At 39.7% G+C, this 14,656-nt stretch overlaps 1 protein-coding gene across 9 annotated transcripts in view; it reads left to right on the top strand.

Moving 5' to 3' along the window:
* Positions 1 to 14,656, top strand: part of ESRRG (estrogen related receptor gamma) — a 695,925-nt gene that overhangs the window by 673,546 nt on the left and 7,723 nt on the right. For all 9 annotated transcript variants that reach the window (XM_060396025.1, XM_060396023.1, XM_060396029.1 and 6 more), the window contains one exon: positions 4,485 to 4,754. In XM_060396025.1, the coding sequence (XP_060252008.1) occupies positions 4,485 to 4,754 (270 nt within the window). The remainder of the gene's footprint in view (positions 1 to 4,484; positions 4,755 to 14,656) is intronic.

Here is a 14,656-nt window from a genome sequence, read left to right as displayed (position 1 = left end):
TGCTCTGTTTTGAGGAAGCAACCAAGAAGAAAATGCCTAGCAGGGGTTAAACCCAAACGCCTTCACGGCAGCCTATTTCTGTCAACACTCTGTTCAGGAAATAAACATTTATGCTTTCTGAAATGAAAGTGTATTTTTGAAGACTAGCCGTCAGATATTTTTTGCCCTTCACACTTTCAAATGCTTAGCCTTTTTGGTAAGTTGACTGCAAAGTGCATCAGTTTGCCAGGCTAAAAATAAATAAATAAAGGTGCTTGACAAGGGCCCACAGCGCCACTGTCAACCTCCAAAGCTTCCAGCAGAAGAAAGCAAGAGGCTTGGCACAAAACATGCTTTCTTCAGGCTTGTTACTTCAAGGGTACCTGCCTCTCGAGAAGCTTTTCAATCGTTCGAAATGATGTTATTCCCAAGCGTCATCTGGTTTATTTGGCACACACTGTACTGCAGATAAACACGCTACTTAACTGTGGGTTAAGGTAGAGAGTCATTCTGCCTGCAGAATGCCTGAGATACATTAAGTTGCACTGACTCTAGGGTGGAGATGAAGAGAGATCGGAGTTGTCAGCAGTATGCATGGGATGGACTGGAGCTGGGGAAGAAAAAAATGTGCCATGATATCAGTGTATTTTAAAAAGCTGTAATACAGCTGAACATTTAAAACTATAACCTGTCACACACTGGAGATTAAGATGCCGGGATGTACAAAACATGAAGTGCCCATGACACCACGGCAAAACATGTTTTATTTCACTTGGCAAAGAGGTTTCTCGCCAAAGATAGCTAAAGGTTATGGATATGAAGGACCTCTAACTTGCAGTCCAGTAGCTATAAAACAGTACTAAAGGCCCAGTAAAAGCACAAACAAGTAATTATCATTTGGAGGCAAGCCTGTGTGCACTAATGGAGCAGTCGTGTGTTTTGAGAAAATTCCTTAGACTCAGTTCATTAAGATATGCATTTTCATTTAGCTCTTGGTCACTTACGTTTTTCTACTTTGCTCAGGACTACTGATAAAATTATCACTTCATCCCTGCGTCTTTATGAGTGTAAAATAGAACTAGCACTCCTAAAGGCCAGGAAGGAAATTTTTGAGAAATTGAAATATTGTCGCTGTTTTGGGTTAGGCTGCCTTAGTGCTCAGGTGAGCACAGCCAGCTTATAACAAGGCTGTTTAACTGTTATCCAAGTATTTGGGCAGGACAGTTCTTTGTGACAGCTTCCAGATTGCAAGGGTTTGGGTGGAAAGGGTTAAAATGTTGGGATCCAGCTATTTCTGGACCAAGAAGAGATAAAAGTCCAGACTTTATTTATATTGTGTAGACCATAGGTTGTCCTTTCCCCTTTGGTTTGGCAAAATTACACCTCCTCTGATCAGCTTGAAATAGACTTGAGGCTCTCAAGCAGACCTTTTGTACTATATCTATCTTTATGTGCTCCCTGACCATCCTCCCCAAAAAAGGAGAACCTTTTCTTTACCCTTTTCCTTGTTTTTATTTCATTAAGAAGTAAAAGGCCAAGTTCGGTTCACATACACACACACACATACCCTTAGAAGGATCAAGTCACAGGATCAACCTAAGAAAATGAAGTTTTATTGTTTTTGGCTTAATTAAACCCCCCAAGAAATGTGTGAAACATTGTCATGGCTGGGAAAAAAAAAAAATTGTTCATTTGTAAATCACAGGGACAAAGGGGCCCCCGTGCAACTTTAAAGTTTCCGTGCACGTAAATGTCGATAGCGTGCCTGCTCCATCATCAGCACTAAATTCACATTGATGCCTCTTTTCTTCTCCGTATTGATCCTTCCATGAGAACGTAGATTTGTATCTGTTAATTAATGCGTCCTGAAACAGCGTTTGTATTAATCAGGCAGATAAGAAAAATTGGATGCCTGCATCCTCCTGACAACCGTAAAAGTGCTGGCCCTGATAAAATCGTGGATGGACCTCAATAAAAAAGTTCCTCCTTCCACTCAATAAACTAATCATCCTGCTTTTAATTATTCGGCAGAAAGATGTGTGGAGATTGGAGAATGTGTAAATCTATTTACTAACAGCAGTGTCTGGGCTGGAGAATAGGGCTGTCACAGGAAGGTGCTGCAGGCTATGCGCTCTGTCCATCTGCTGCTGCAGAAAAACTGCTGCTTGGGAGCGTGAAAAGGAACAAGGAAACGAAGGCGAATGGAAATTACCCATCTCCTTTTGCTCAGAACTTCCTAGATGACTATTTTTGCGTCTGTTTTCTTTACAAAAGAAATTCCTACTTAGTCTCTTCTTCTTAACTTAGGTATTTTAATTTGCAGGACATCTTTTTCTTACAGTGGGGGAATGGAAAAAAGATCAATATTTGTTTGATTTTTTGGTTTATTTGTTGTAAAGCATTCTCACCATGAAAAGGAAATGGAGCCACATCTACTCAGATTCTATCATTATTTTTCTCTTTGTAATCCCTGTTTAAAGTTGTTACATCTCTAATTCTAAGCGGATGGGTATTCCTGTAACCCCATATTTCAGTGACAAAGAAAGAATAGAGAAAAAGCAAAAAGAGACATAGTCAGTCCAAAAGAAGATCAGTTAAGTAATATGTAAGCAACTTGATAAAAAAAAAAAAGAAATAAATGCTTTTTACGTGGGCCTTAAGAAAAGCTGGACTAATCCCTCTTGGTGATTTTATTAAACACTTGAAGTGAATGGTACTAAATGTCCAACCACTAGTTTTCTCCAATGGGCCAGGAAATAATTTCCTTTTCTTTATCATGCTATAGTTGCTACTCCCACAGGAAATATGAATAATTTGTGATGAATAAAAATGATTAAGAACAATAGCCAAAGGTAGGAGCCTAAGAAAGCTGAACAGAAGTGGGTATTTATGATTTGATTTGGGTAATAGGTTCTAGAAAGGGAGTAATAAGAGATTTTATAAGTGGCATTATTAATACTTTCTTCCTTCTGTGGAATTATTGGTGGCACAATCTAAAATCATGGTACCATTGTCCTCAAAAACCATAGATATGGTTTGTCACCCTTGGAATTCCTGGGCATAACCTTGAAATGAAGGTGAAGTTTTAAGAAACTTTTTTCCTTAAGGCAAAAGTAAGCAACTGATCATCAGGTTATCTCCACCAAGACTTCCTTTTAGAGCCTGGATCTAATCCCTCTGAAATTTAAATAGATATCTTTACTCCCAAATAGGTTCAGTTGTCCCTCTTCATGTTTCTCTCTTGATCCACATTTTCTTTAAAAAAATTTTTTTTTTTACTTCTGTTTTCTCAAGTTCAGAAGGGACTTTAAACATGTATGTATAAATGCAGACCAGGTTTAGGATTGAAGCAGTCGTTCAGGTATTTCAGATAAAAATAGAATATCATATAGCTACACTTATAGAATACATATTATAAAGTAGTGTTTTGCTGGGTTTTATATTTCTGCAAAACAGAAATTAAGGTACAAGGAAATTTTCTTGCTCAAGGTGAAACAGCCAGTAGTTCAGTGGAGCTGATACTGAAGCTTAGGATCTGTCTCTGCTCATACTTTGTCCATTACACCTCATGGTCTCCATGTTTAACTTTTTAAATGAGTGGATCCTAATATCAAGAATAAATTGTGGCTTCTCTGTTTGTTGAGGGGACCAGGCTGCAAAGTATTCCATCCTCTTTGATACCAACAATCACCATTTTAAAAAGGAATTCATGCTAAATGTCAGTGGGGACAGAATATCCAATTAAGAAAGCTCTTTTGGGTGTAATCATACTTCACACTCGCTGTGCTTGTGACTGTTATAGAGAAATGGCTCCAAATTGTACTCTATTGTGTGGCCTAAATTGTTGTCCTTTATTTGGGGCTTCTGGTTTTTTTTGTTTTTTTGGTTTTTTGTTTTTCACTTTCATGTTGTTTATCAAGAGCAGTTTTTGGAGATGAGGTAGTTGATAGTTCCTATCAAACTATCAAGCCTAGTAAGAGTGGCTCAAATGGTAATAAATATACCTGCAGTGCAGGAGACCCAGGTTCAGTCCCTGGGTGGAGAAGTTTCCCTGGAGAAGAAAATGGCTACCCACCCCAGTATTCTTGCCTAGAGAATTCCAGGGACAGAGGACCCTGGCGGGCTATAGTCCGTGGGGTTGCAAAGAGCCAGACATGCCTGAGCGACTAACACTTCCTTCCATTTAAGCCATTCATAAAGACTTCCACTAGAAATCAATTGTATTTCATGATTGCATGGTATTTTCAAGTGAAAGAAAACTACCTCTTATCTATTATATTCCTGTCAGCTGTGTCTAAAATATGGAGAAAACACCAACAAGTTGAAGCTGGTTGGTGCCTTTTACTTTGCCATTGACGAAATTGCAGGGGAAATTTTAAGAGCAGCTAATCAGTGCTCAGCATAATTTTGAGCACCTATACAGAAGCTGACTACCATATGAAACTAATGTTGTATTATGATATGATGGCTTTAAAGTAACTTGATCTGCCTATATTCCCATGCAGGCTTCTCCACGCTGTCCCTGGCGGACCAGATGAGCCTTCTGCAAAGTGCTTGGATGGAAATCTTGATCCTTGGTGTCGTGTACCGATCTCTTTCCTTTGAGGATGAACTTGTCTATGCAGACGATTATATAATGGATGAAGACCAGTCCAAATTAGCAGGCCTTCTTGACCTAAATAATGCTATCCTGCAGCTGGTAAAAAAATACAAGAGCATGAAGCTGGAGAAAGAAGAATTTGTCACCCTCAAAGCGATAGCTCTCGCTAATTCAGGTTGGCATATTGACATGGTTCGTTGTTATATTTCCTAATATGTCGGTTCTTCCCCTTCACTTACCTTCTTCTTCAGGGATTTACTAGACCCAGCTGTAAATTCTGAGTCAGCAAAATTATAATCCTTGCAGCTTTCTAGGGAAAAGTTAGAAGAAAAGAAAAACCAACTTAAAGGGAGTTATCTTTATTTTATTTGCTTATTAAGGGCTGTGTCCCTTTTACCGCCAAATTGTTCATTAACACAAATCATGGCAAAGCAAAAGTGGCAGTGGTGTAAATGGATGCTCAGGACAATATTAGGTCCTTTGTCTTATTTACACAAGTGAAAATAAGTATGAGTTACAAATGCAGATCATTCCCCTACGCTATAATGCAAATTTTGTGATTGGAATAATATATGTTGTGTTGCTTTTCATTCTGATTATCAGAGAATACTGTTTTCTTCTCTTCTGGAATTCTCTAGCAGTTGAATTCTGCAAAGGAGTATTTCCCTTTAAAGGTATTACCTATGTAGTAAGGGTTAAGAATTATGAGAATAAATGGTCTTTACGTGAGAACTGAAATGTGCTAAAATAGAGAGCAAACTCTGATAAGTAAAAATCGTTGGTGCTTTGTTGTTTTTGCCTTTGTGCCTCTCTGGATGCTTGATTGTGGTCTTAAGTCTCTCTTAGCATTTGCATAAAGTCCAGGATAGATCCCTCCTTAATGACGTGCCGATCTTTAGATACCTGCGTCAATAACACGCTCTGATGCTATGTACCATTGACAGTCACATCGTGCCCCTCCATCTGCTTTTGTTTTGACCCTATCTTTGAACTTTATCTTGGTTGCCGGCCAGTAGTTTTCCCTTTAATTACAAGAAGGAAACTGTCAATAAAATCTGTTAAATGGGATGCAATGAGTGGCTTGAATGGGCGGATGGCTATTTGTTCAAATTCTGCAGCATTCAAGGTATTGACAGTTTGTTTTCTGGGGCCATATGTGACGATCAATCTCAGGCTGGGCTCAGCCGCGCTGAAAAATGAAAAACCAGATTGCTTTTGCTTACTTGTGGATGACGACTTTGTGATTTGGCGCGGTCCTAGTGAGATGAGACCTTCTGCCCAAATTGCCCCCATGAGAGCCAGGGACGCGTGACTGTTTTTAGGAATAATTTTTAATTGATTTTGTAATTAACAGTTCATCTACAATATTGATGCATGAATCCTTGGACTGATAGGAGGGAAATTGTTTTCAACAATGAAGTTGTACTTTGCTATTTGTCTTCATAATGGAGTTTAGCATTTCACACTTTTAATTACGAATGGACCCCTCTTCCTTAAAATACCACTCGCTTCTCTCCTCCTCCCCTTGTGAAATTGTAAAATATGACTCTTTATGACACGTGGCATCATCGTCACAAACTCTGAAGAAACCCCTGCTGTCTGGAAGACCAAAGTGGGAGATGGGATAGAAATGATCTGAGAATTTATTAGTTGGTATGGACTTCCCATTAAAGCATCTCTCATAATTGGATGAAAGATCTAGTGATGGTTTGGGAAGAATTTTTATTTGGAAATTGTATAGTGGTTCTAATTTAAAACATTTACTTGGTTAATTATTTTTAAAATACAGCCCAGTGTGTTGTATATCTTTTGTGTCTCAAATTGCTTTTTGTGAATTATTAACTAATCATGAATGCTGTGCAATGCTAAAACTTTATCATCAAAATTGCTAAAATTTTGTAATTTTAGATATTAGTTGTATACTTTATGGCTATGGATTATAATTTAAAATACCTGAATTAATTAGTAGCAGCATTTGTCACTGTTGTTTAGAAGTATAATCATTAATATTTTGATATATGATGTTTGAATCCCACATTCTCTTCTGTGAGGGGGAGGAAGTGACCTACTTTTGAGCAATGAGTGGTGATTAGAAACTCTTTAAAGAACTAGTCAGTTTATTTTACATGTGTTAAGCCAGAAATAGTCAACAAACCCTCTCTTCTAGCATAGTATTCAGTAGTATGCTACTTCTCCACATCACAAAATTCTCCTGTAAGTAATTATAACATTTTTCAGCTTCTCAATACCAAGAAAAATTAATAGAATCAGAGTCTGTAATGAAGGAGTAGTGATTAAGCACTATAAGGACTTTTTAATGTCTACATGGTGTCACCTCTCCTTTGTCGTGTAAATATAGCTTTCTCTCATCCATCCAACCTGTAAGGCCTACTGTTTTAGCTTGAGATAAACCACTCAGAAAGTCATTTTGTTTGAGACTGCCAATATGATGCTGTTTTACTCCGTTTTTTAACCATCATTTGAAGGACATCAATAAAGTTGTAGATTCGATCTTGCTAGGAACCAGTGTTTCTTAGGCTGCCAAACACATCAATGTGAATATATTTTAATACTTCTCATAAACATACCAAAAAGTTTGTAAATTTTTTTCATATTTAGAAATTTTAGATAAATGTAAAAGACTTTCTGTGGAGAAAAAAATCTACTTTATTGTTACAATATCTCAGCATTCTCCTTCGGGCTGTCGGTGTTAACAACCATTGTCTCATTAATCTAAATTTCAGCTTATTTTAAACACCTGTCTTTATTCAATAATTATAAATGTTGTGCTTATGCTTGGGAAACAGGGAATTGGCTTCCTGATAATGGCTGTCATATTTTTTGTAGCTATGTTTCTGTCACATATGAATTCAGGAATATTTATAACACCAGAAAGCAATTGAAAGTATATTCCTTGTCTTTAGGTACATAGCCAAAAATCCCAATGTATTGTGAACTAATGCTATGATTAGGGCTTCCCTGGTGGTTCAGTGGTAAAGAATCCTTTCACCCATGCAGGAAACACTGGTTCAGTCCCTGGGTCAGGAAGATCCCCTGGAAAAGGAAATGACAAGCTACTCCAGTATTCTTGCCTGGGAAATCCCATGGACAGAGGAGCCTGGCAGGCTACAGTCAATGGGGTCGCAAAGAGTCAGCTATGACTTAGCAACTAAACAACAGCACCAATACTGTGATTATGATATTCTAATATTTGAAAACTCTAAATAATTATTCCACTTATATTTGAAGGTAAGACACGTTATAGGCTCATTTCAACTACATATTCTCTATTTTGGATAGAGAACAACAATCTCTTGAGAAATATTGCTCCCCTGATACATCTTGTGAGATTAAATTTTAAAAGGAGAATCTAGGTCACGATTTGAACATTGGCATTGTAAGGCCCCAGCTTTCTGACACATTAACCAAGAGGTTTTGGCTGATCTCTAGAATTCTTTCCATTTGGGGAATTCTATGATTCTAGAATTCATTTTATGTCTTCATGAGACATAAAGAGAGTAAGATAGTACTGTAAGCATTTTAGGTAAGATTATAGCATATGATTCTATTCTCTCAATTGGTTCTTTTGTCTAAGATTTATTGAAAACTATTATCACTAGCCCCAAGGTAATATACTCACTTTTATGCAGTGCAAGATTAAAAGCAGTGTAAGATTAAGAATTACTTTCAGTCCGATCATCCTCTTTGCTTAAGTCACAAGGGCTTCAAGTTCCATAGCCACCCCTCACATGCCAACTGTTGCCACTCCAGATCCACCCCCAACCTAGAGCAATTTTAACCCTGGGCTGTTTGAGAATAAATAGAATCTACATGTTCAAGTTGAGTTTTCTTTTTTGCTTACACACAGTACTTCAAGAGTGTGCATGCATGCAAGGTCAGTTGTGTCTGACTCTTTGTGACCCCCATGTCTATAGCCTGCCAGGCTCTTCTGTCTGTGCGGTTTTCCCAGCAAGACTGTTGTAGTGGGCTACCATTGCCTTCTCTGGGGGATCTTCCTGACCCAGGGATCAAACCTGCATCTCCTGTATTGCAGGCGAATTCTTTACCCCTGTGCCATCTGGGAATCCCACTTCTGGAGTAATAACATCAAATTGATATCAAGCTGCAAATGATATTTTGGTCATCAATTTTAAATTATAAGTGATTATCCTCATCTCATGACAATATTTTGTTCTCAAATACAAATGGCATATGTACCGAATGTGGTGTAATTTCAGGGATTAAAAAGTTGATGATTTCTATTGGAGACTGGAATGGGGGCCATATTTAACCAGTGTATTTGGAACCTCATACAAGTTTAGTGTTTCTCAATCTTATTTTTTCACGATCACTCGTCTTGTTCAGTCACTCAGACATGTCTGACTCTTTGGGAACCCATGGACTACAGCATGCCAGGCTTCCCTGTCCTTCACTATCTCCCAGAATTTGTTCAGCCTCATGTCCATTGAGTCAGTGATGCCATCCAACCATCTCATCCTTTGTCGCCCCCTTCTCCTACCCTCAGTCTTTCCCAGCATCGTGGTCTGTTCCATGTCTTTTCTGAGATGGCTCTTTGCATCAGGTGGCCAAAGTATTGGAGTTTCAGCTTTAGTGTCAGTCCTTCCAATGAATATTCAGGATTGATTTCCTTTAGGGTTGACTGGTTTGATGTCTGTGCTGTTCAAGGGACTCTCAAGAGTCTTCTCCAGCACTACATACTCTCCTTAGGGTAGGCTGTTTAGATATGTTTTTCCTAATAGGTCCCCAGTGAAGTAATACTACAAATACTGTGTATAATCTATTTAGGTACTATGTGTGTATGCGTTTTACCTTAAAGCAGAGATTTTTTTCCCTACTCTCCAATTTCAGATTTTTATCTCCTTTAAGAATGCATGGCTTCTTCTCTGTAAAATCAGGCAGATGAATTAAATAATATCTTATTTCTCCTAACTGGCCTAAAATTTTAGCTCTCAGTTACTTTTAAAAGAGGATAATGACTTGGGTCTTTAGATTTCATGTGTGGTATGTGTATTTGTGTTGAATGTGTAATAAGAGAAATATTAACATCTTCACAGATCAGAACAATTAGTAAAGAGTAAAAACAGCTCTTGAACTCTTTAGTATCTACTGGGTCCTCAAATAGTTTTATTGAAATTTTAATGGAGTTTGCTGATTTGATACACAGGAGACAATTTTAGCTAATGGACAAGAGATTATCCATTTTTAGTATCTTTCTGTAGACATTTCTATTTTAGTTTTGAGCCTCTGCCAGGAAATCTTTTTAGATTTCCACAACCTGCCTGTTTGGGTAGACATCTCCAGTATAGTTTTATGGGTAACAGAAGCGAGGTGATAAAAGATGTGAGACTGCTTGAGGACAGAGTTGGACCCTGTGTCCCTTGCTATCAATAAGCTGTTTGTTTCACAAATTAGCATATCCCACGTCTTTAAAGTGGTCAGTGAGCAAGACATTACCAAGTGCAGTTTCAGATCTGCCAGCCTAAATTAATATTTTAAGTTTCATTTTGAATTTTGTCCCTAGTCCCTTTAAGTTGGGCTTCCGAGGTGGCTCAGTGGTAAAAAAAAGTCCGCCTGCAATACAAGAGATGTGGGTTTAATTCCTGGGTTGGAAAGATCCCCTGAAAGAGGTAATAGCAACCCTACCATAGTTTTCTCGCCTGGGAAATCCCATGGACAAAGGAGCTTGGGAGGCTGTTGTACATGGGGTCGCAAAGAGTTGGACACTACTGAGCACATGTGCTTGCTTACGTTTCCTTTATCTTCTTACTCTCTTTGTGGAGGTATAAATCCACTCGGGAAAGTTACAAAAATAGTTGGAGCCAAAATATTTACCAGATTTTGTAAGAAATTAATATGGATAGGTCTTCTGTGGCTGGTAGAAGTTTATTCTCAACTCTTGCTCAGACAAAACCATAATTAATATTATCACATATAAAAAATCAAACTTAATGCCTTTCTATCTCTTCTACTTCTTTTTAGTTTCTGCTCAAACCTGCCATCATTCTTTGGATTATTTTATTTTCGAAGCCATATTAGGAAAGTAGATTGTTTTTTGATTTAATGCAACCCTTATTTGCATATTGTGATCTTTCAAACTCCTATGTAAAAATAGAGCTGGTTCTCGAATGTTTCTTATCATGCTCAATGATCACTGTTCAGTTATGCCCGAATCTTTGCGACCCCATGGACTGTAGCTCGGCAGGCTGCTCTGTCCTTGGGATTTTCCCAGCAAGAATACTGGAATGGGTTGTTATTTCCTCCTCCAGGGGATCTTCTCCACCCAGGGATCAAACCTAGTTCAGTTCAGTTCAGTCGCTCAGTCGTGTACGACTCTTTGCGACCCCATGAATCACAGCACGCCAGGCCTCCCTGTTCATCACCATCTCCCGGAGTTCACTCAGACTCACGTCCATCCATCGAGTCAGTGATGCCATCCAGCCCTCTCATCCTCGGTCGTCCCCTTCTCCTCCTGCCCCCAGTCCTTCCCAGCATCAGGGTCTTTTCCAATGAGTCAACTCTTCGCATCAAGTGGCCAAAGTACTGGAGTTTCAGCTTTAACATCATTCCTTCCAAAGAAATCCCACGGTTGATCTCCTTCAGAATGGACTGGTTGGATCTCCTTGCAGTCCAAGGGACCTCAAGAGTCTTCTCCAACACCACAGTTCAAAAGCATCAATTCTTCGGTGCTCAGCCTTCTTCACAGTCCAACTCTCACATCCATACATGACCACAGGAAAAACCATAGCCTTGACTAGACGGACCTTAGTCTGCAAAGTAATGTCTCTGCTTTTCAATATGCTATCTAGGTTGCTCATAACTTTTCTTCCAAGGAGTAAGCGTCTTTTAATTTCATGGCTGCAATCACCGTCTGCAGTGATTTTGAAGCCCCCCAAAATAAAGTCTGACACTGTTTCCCCATCTATTTCCCATGGAGTGAAGGGACCAGATGCCATGATCTTTGTTTTCTGAATGTTGCTCTCCTCTTTCACTTTCATCAAGAGGCTTTTTAGTTCCTCTTCACTTTCTGCCATAAGGGTGGTGTCATCGGCATATCTGAGGTTATTGAGATTTCTCCTGGCAATCTTAATTCCAGCTTGTGTTTCTTCCAGTCCAGCATTTCTCATGATGCACTCTGCATAGAAGTTAAATAAGCAGGGTGACAATATACAGCCTTGATGCACTCCTTTTCCTATTGGGAACCAGTCTGTTGTTCCATGTCCAGTTCTAACTGTTGCTTCCTGGCCTGCATACAGATTTCTCAAGAGGCAAGTTAGGTGGTCTGGTATTCCCATCTCTTGAAGAATTGTCCACAGTTTATTGTGATCCACACAGTCAAAGGCTTTGGCATAGTCAATAAACCAGAAATAAATGTTTTTCTGGAACTCTCTTGCTTTTTCCATGATCCAGTGGATGTTGGCAATTTGATCTGTGGTTCCTCTGCCTTTTCTAAAACCAGCTTGAACATCAGGAAGTTCACAGTTCACATATTGCTGAAGCTTGGCTTGGAGAATTTTGAGCATTACTTTACTAGCATGTGAGATGAGTGCAATTGTGCGGTAGTTTGAGCATTCTTTGGCATTGCCTTTCTTTGGGATTGGAATGAAAACAGACCTTTTCCAGTCCTGTGGCCACTGCTGAGTTTTCCAAATTTGCTGGCATATTGAGTGCAGCACTTTTAGAGTTGGCACTGGCAGTTGGATTTTTGACCACTGACCCTCATTATTAGTCAGTTATTAGTTAGTTATTATTAGTTATCTACTTTATATACAGTAGTGTGTACATGTTAAACCCAATCTCCTCAGAGTTATTTTTATTTCCAGTATTAGAATTATAAATTCTCTGGATTAGAAAAGACCTACAAGGTGTTACAATCCAACCCCCTACTTGGTATATGCACAGCGTCCTTGGTGTTTCTGCCAACTGTTTTTGTAGTCTTGATAGGAATTCCGCTCAACTCACTACTTTCTAGAAATGACATTTTCATTAAGTTTCTCTCTACCTCTCTCTAGGTCTCTCATCATTTTAATGTAAAACACAGACTAACACACACATACACATACAAAACCAAATATGTGACTTGAAAGTGTAAATGACAGTTGTGTCCAGCTTTTTTTGACTCGATAGATTGAAGCCTGCCAAGGCTCCTCTGTCCATGGGATTCTCTAGGTAAGAATACTGGAGTGGGTTGCTGTGCCCTACTCCAGGGGATCTTCTCAGCCTGGGGATTGAACCCATGTCTCCATCATCTCCTGCACTGCAGGAGGTTTCTTTACCACTCAGCCACCAAGGAAACTCTGGTGGCTTTAGACCACATGAATTTATTGTCCTACAGTTCTGGAGGTCAGAAGTCCTGATCAGCTTCACCAGGTTAACAATAAGGTGTGGACAGGGCCACACTGCCTCTGGAAGCTCTATAGGACAATCTGGTTCCTGGCCTTTTACAGCTTCTGTGGTGTTCCCTTGCAGTCCTTGGCTCGTGGTTCCTTCCACCATCTTCAGAGCCATTCCTGTACCATTTTGCTTCATTGGTGACATTGCCTTTTTTTTTTCCCCTCCCTCTTAAAAGGACACTTGATTTCATTGTATGCCCATGGATAATCTAGGATACTGGCTTATATCAAAGTCCCATTTTCCATACAGGGTAACATTCAGGTTGCAGAGATGGGCAATCTGGATGTCTTTGGGACCATTTTGCTACCTGTCACAATGAACAAGGTCAAGTTGTTCCAAGGTCTGTCCCAATCTCAATCCCTCCCTTTCCATGAAAGTAACCACTCTCCTCCCAACTTTTACAGTTGGCTTTTTACAATGGCTTTGTCACTCAGTATATATCCCCAGACTTGAGTTTAGTCTTGCCCTTTAAAAAACATTGTCTTCTCCTTATGGATCTGTGGAGTCTCTTTCCATGTAAAATTTATTCTTACATTTTCACATTCTTAGAGTTTGTCTTTTGCAAAAGCCAAGACACTTGCCCTGCAGAGTTCCTCACGGTGCGAACTTTGTAGTTTACACCCTGTAGGGGCAGCTCATCTTATTTCTCTGGCCTTGGCATCTCATGCAAACCTGCAACAGGATCCAAACAGCATAATCAGATTCAGTTTCTAGACCTGTGGGTGGCATGTTATTCTAGGGCAGACACATGATATCTGGCTGTCTCACTTTTTTGTGTGATGTTAGTAGCCTTTGGTGAAGCAAGGGAAAGTGTTAGTCCCTCAGTCGCGCCCAACTCTTTGTGACCCCATGGACTGTAGCCCGCCAGGCTCCTCTGTCCATGGGATTCTCCAGGCAGGAATACTGGAGTGGGTAGCCCTTCCCTTTTCCAGGGGATCTTCCCAGCCCAGAGATCAAACCCAGGTCTCCTGCATCACAGGCGGAGTGTTTACTGTCTGAGCCACCAGGGCAGCCCAGCAGCCATTGGAACTCTTTCCCTAAATCCATGGTGATTTGTATCGTAACCTTTCATTTTTCACTCTGTAGTGGGGATACTTTTACAAAGAGATTCTTTCTCTTCCTTGGTTACCAGTGTCACAAAGTGAATGTGGGAAAAAAGGATAAATGCTTGATTATTTCTACTTAAAATTTACAAGTTTTCAAGATAATGAAACAGCACTCTTATCTTTTTTAAGTGTCATTATAAAAACTTGTATTTAAACAGATTCAGTGGGTTTCAATCAGTTGCAATTATAATTCTTTTTAAATTGCCCCACTAGCATCAGTGGGCACCTCTGCAGGTCAGCGTATGGAATCTTTTTTGAATGACTTAGTAGGTGTAGATACTCTCCTTCCTAGTTATCATGACAAGGTGTTCTATGTGTGTGTGTGTGCTAAGTCGCTTCAGTCATGTCTGACTCTTTGCAACCTTATGGACTGTAGCCCACCAGGTTCCTCTGCCCATGGGATTCGCCAGGCAAGAATACTGGAGTGGGTTGCCATGCCCTCCTCCAGGGGATCTTCCCGACCCAGGGATCAAACTCACGTCTCTTCTGTCTTCTGCATTGGCAGGCAGGCTCTTTACCACTCGCACCACCTGGAAGCCCAAGGTGTTCCATATTCTTC

Source organism: Ovis aries, chromosome 12 (genome assembly GCF_016772045.2).
Source record: "Ovis aries strain OAR_USU_Benz2616 breed Rambouillet chromosome 12, ARS-UI_Ramb_v3.0, whole genome shotgun sequence".
NCBI lineage: Eukaryota > Metazoa > Chordata > Mammalia > Artiodactyla > Bovidae > Ovis > Ovis aries.
Note: the sequence above shows the minus strand (reverse complement) of the source record. Positions and strands in the feature narration are given on the sequence as shown.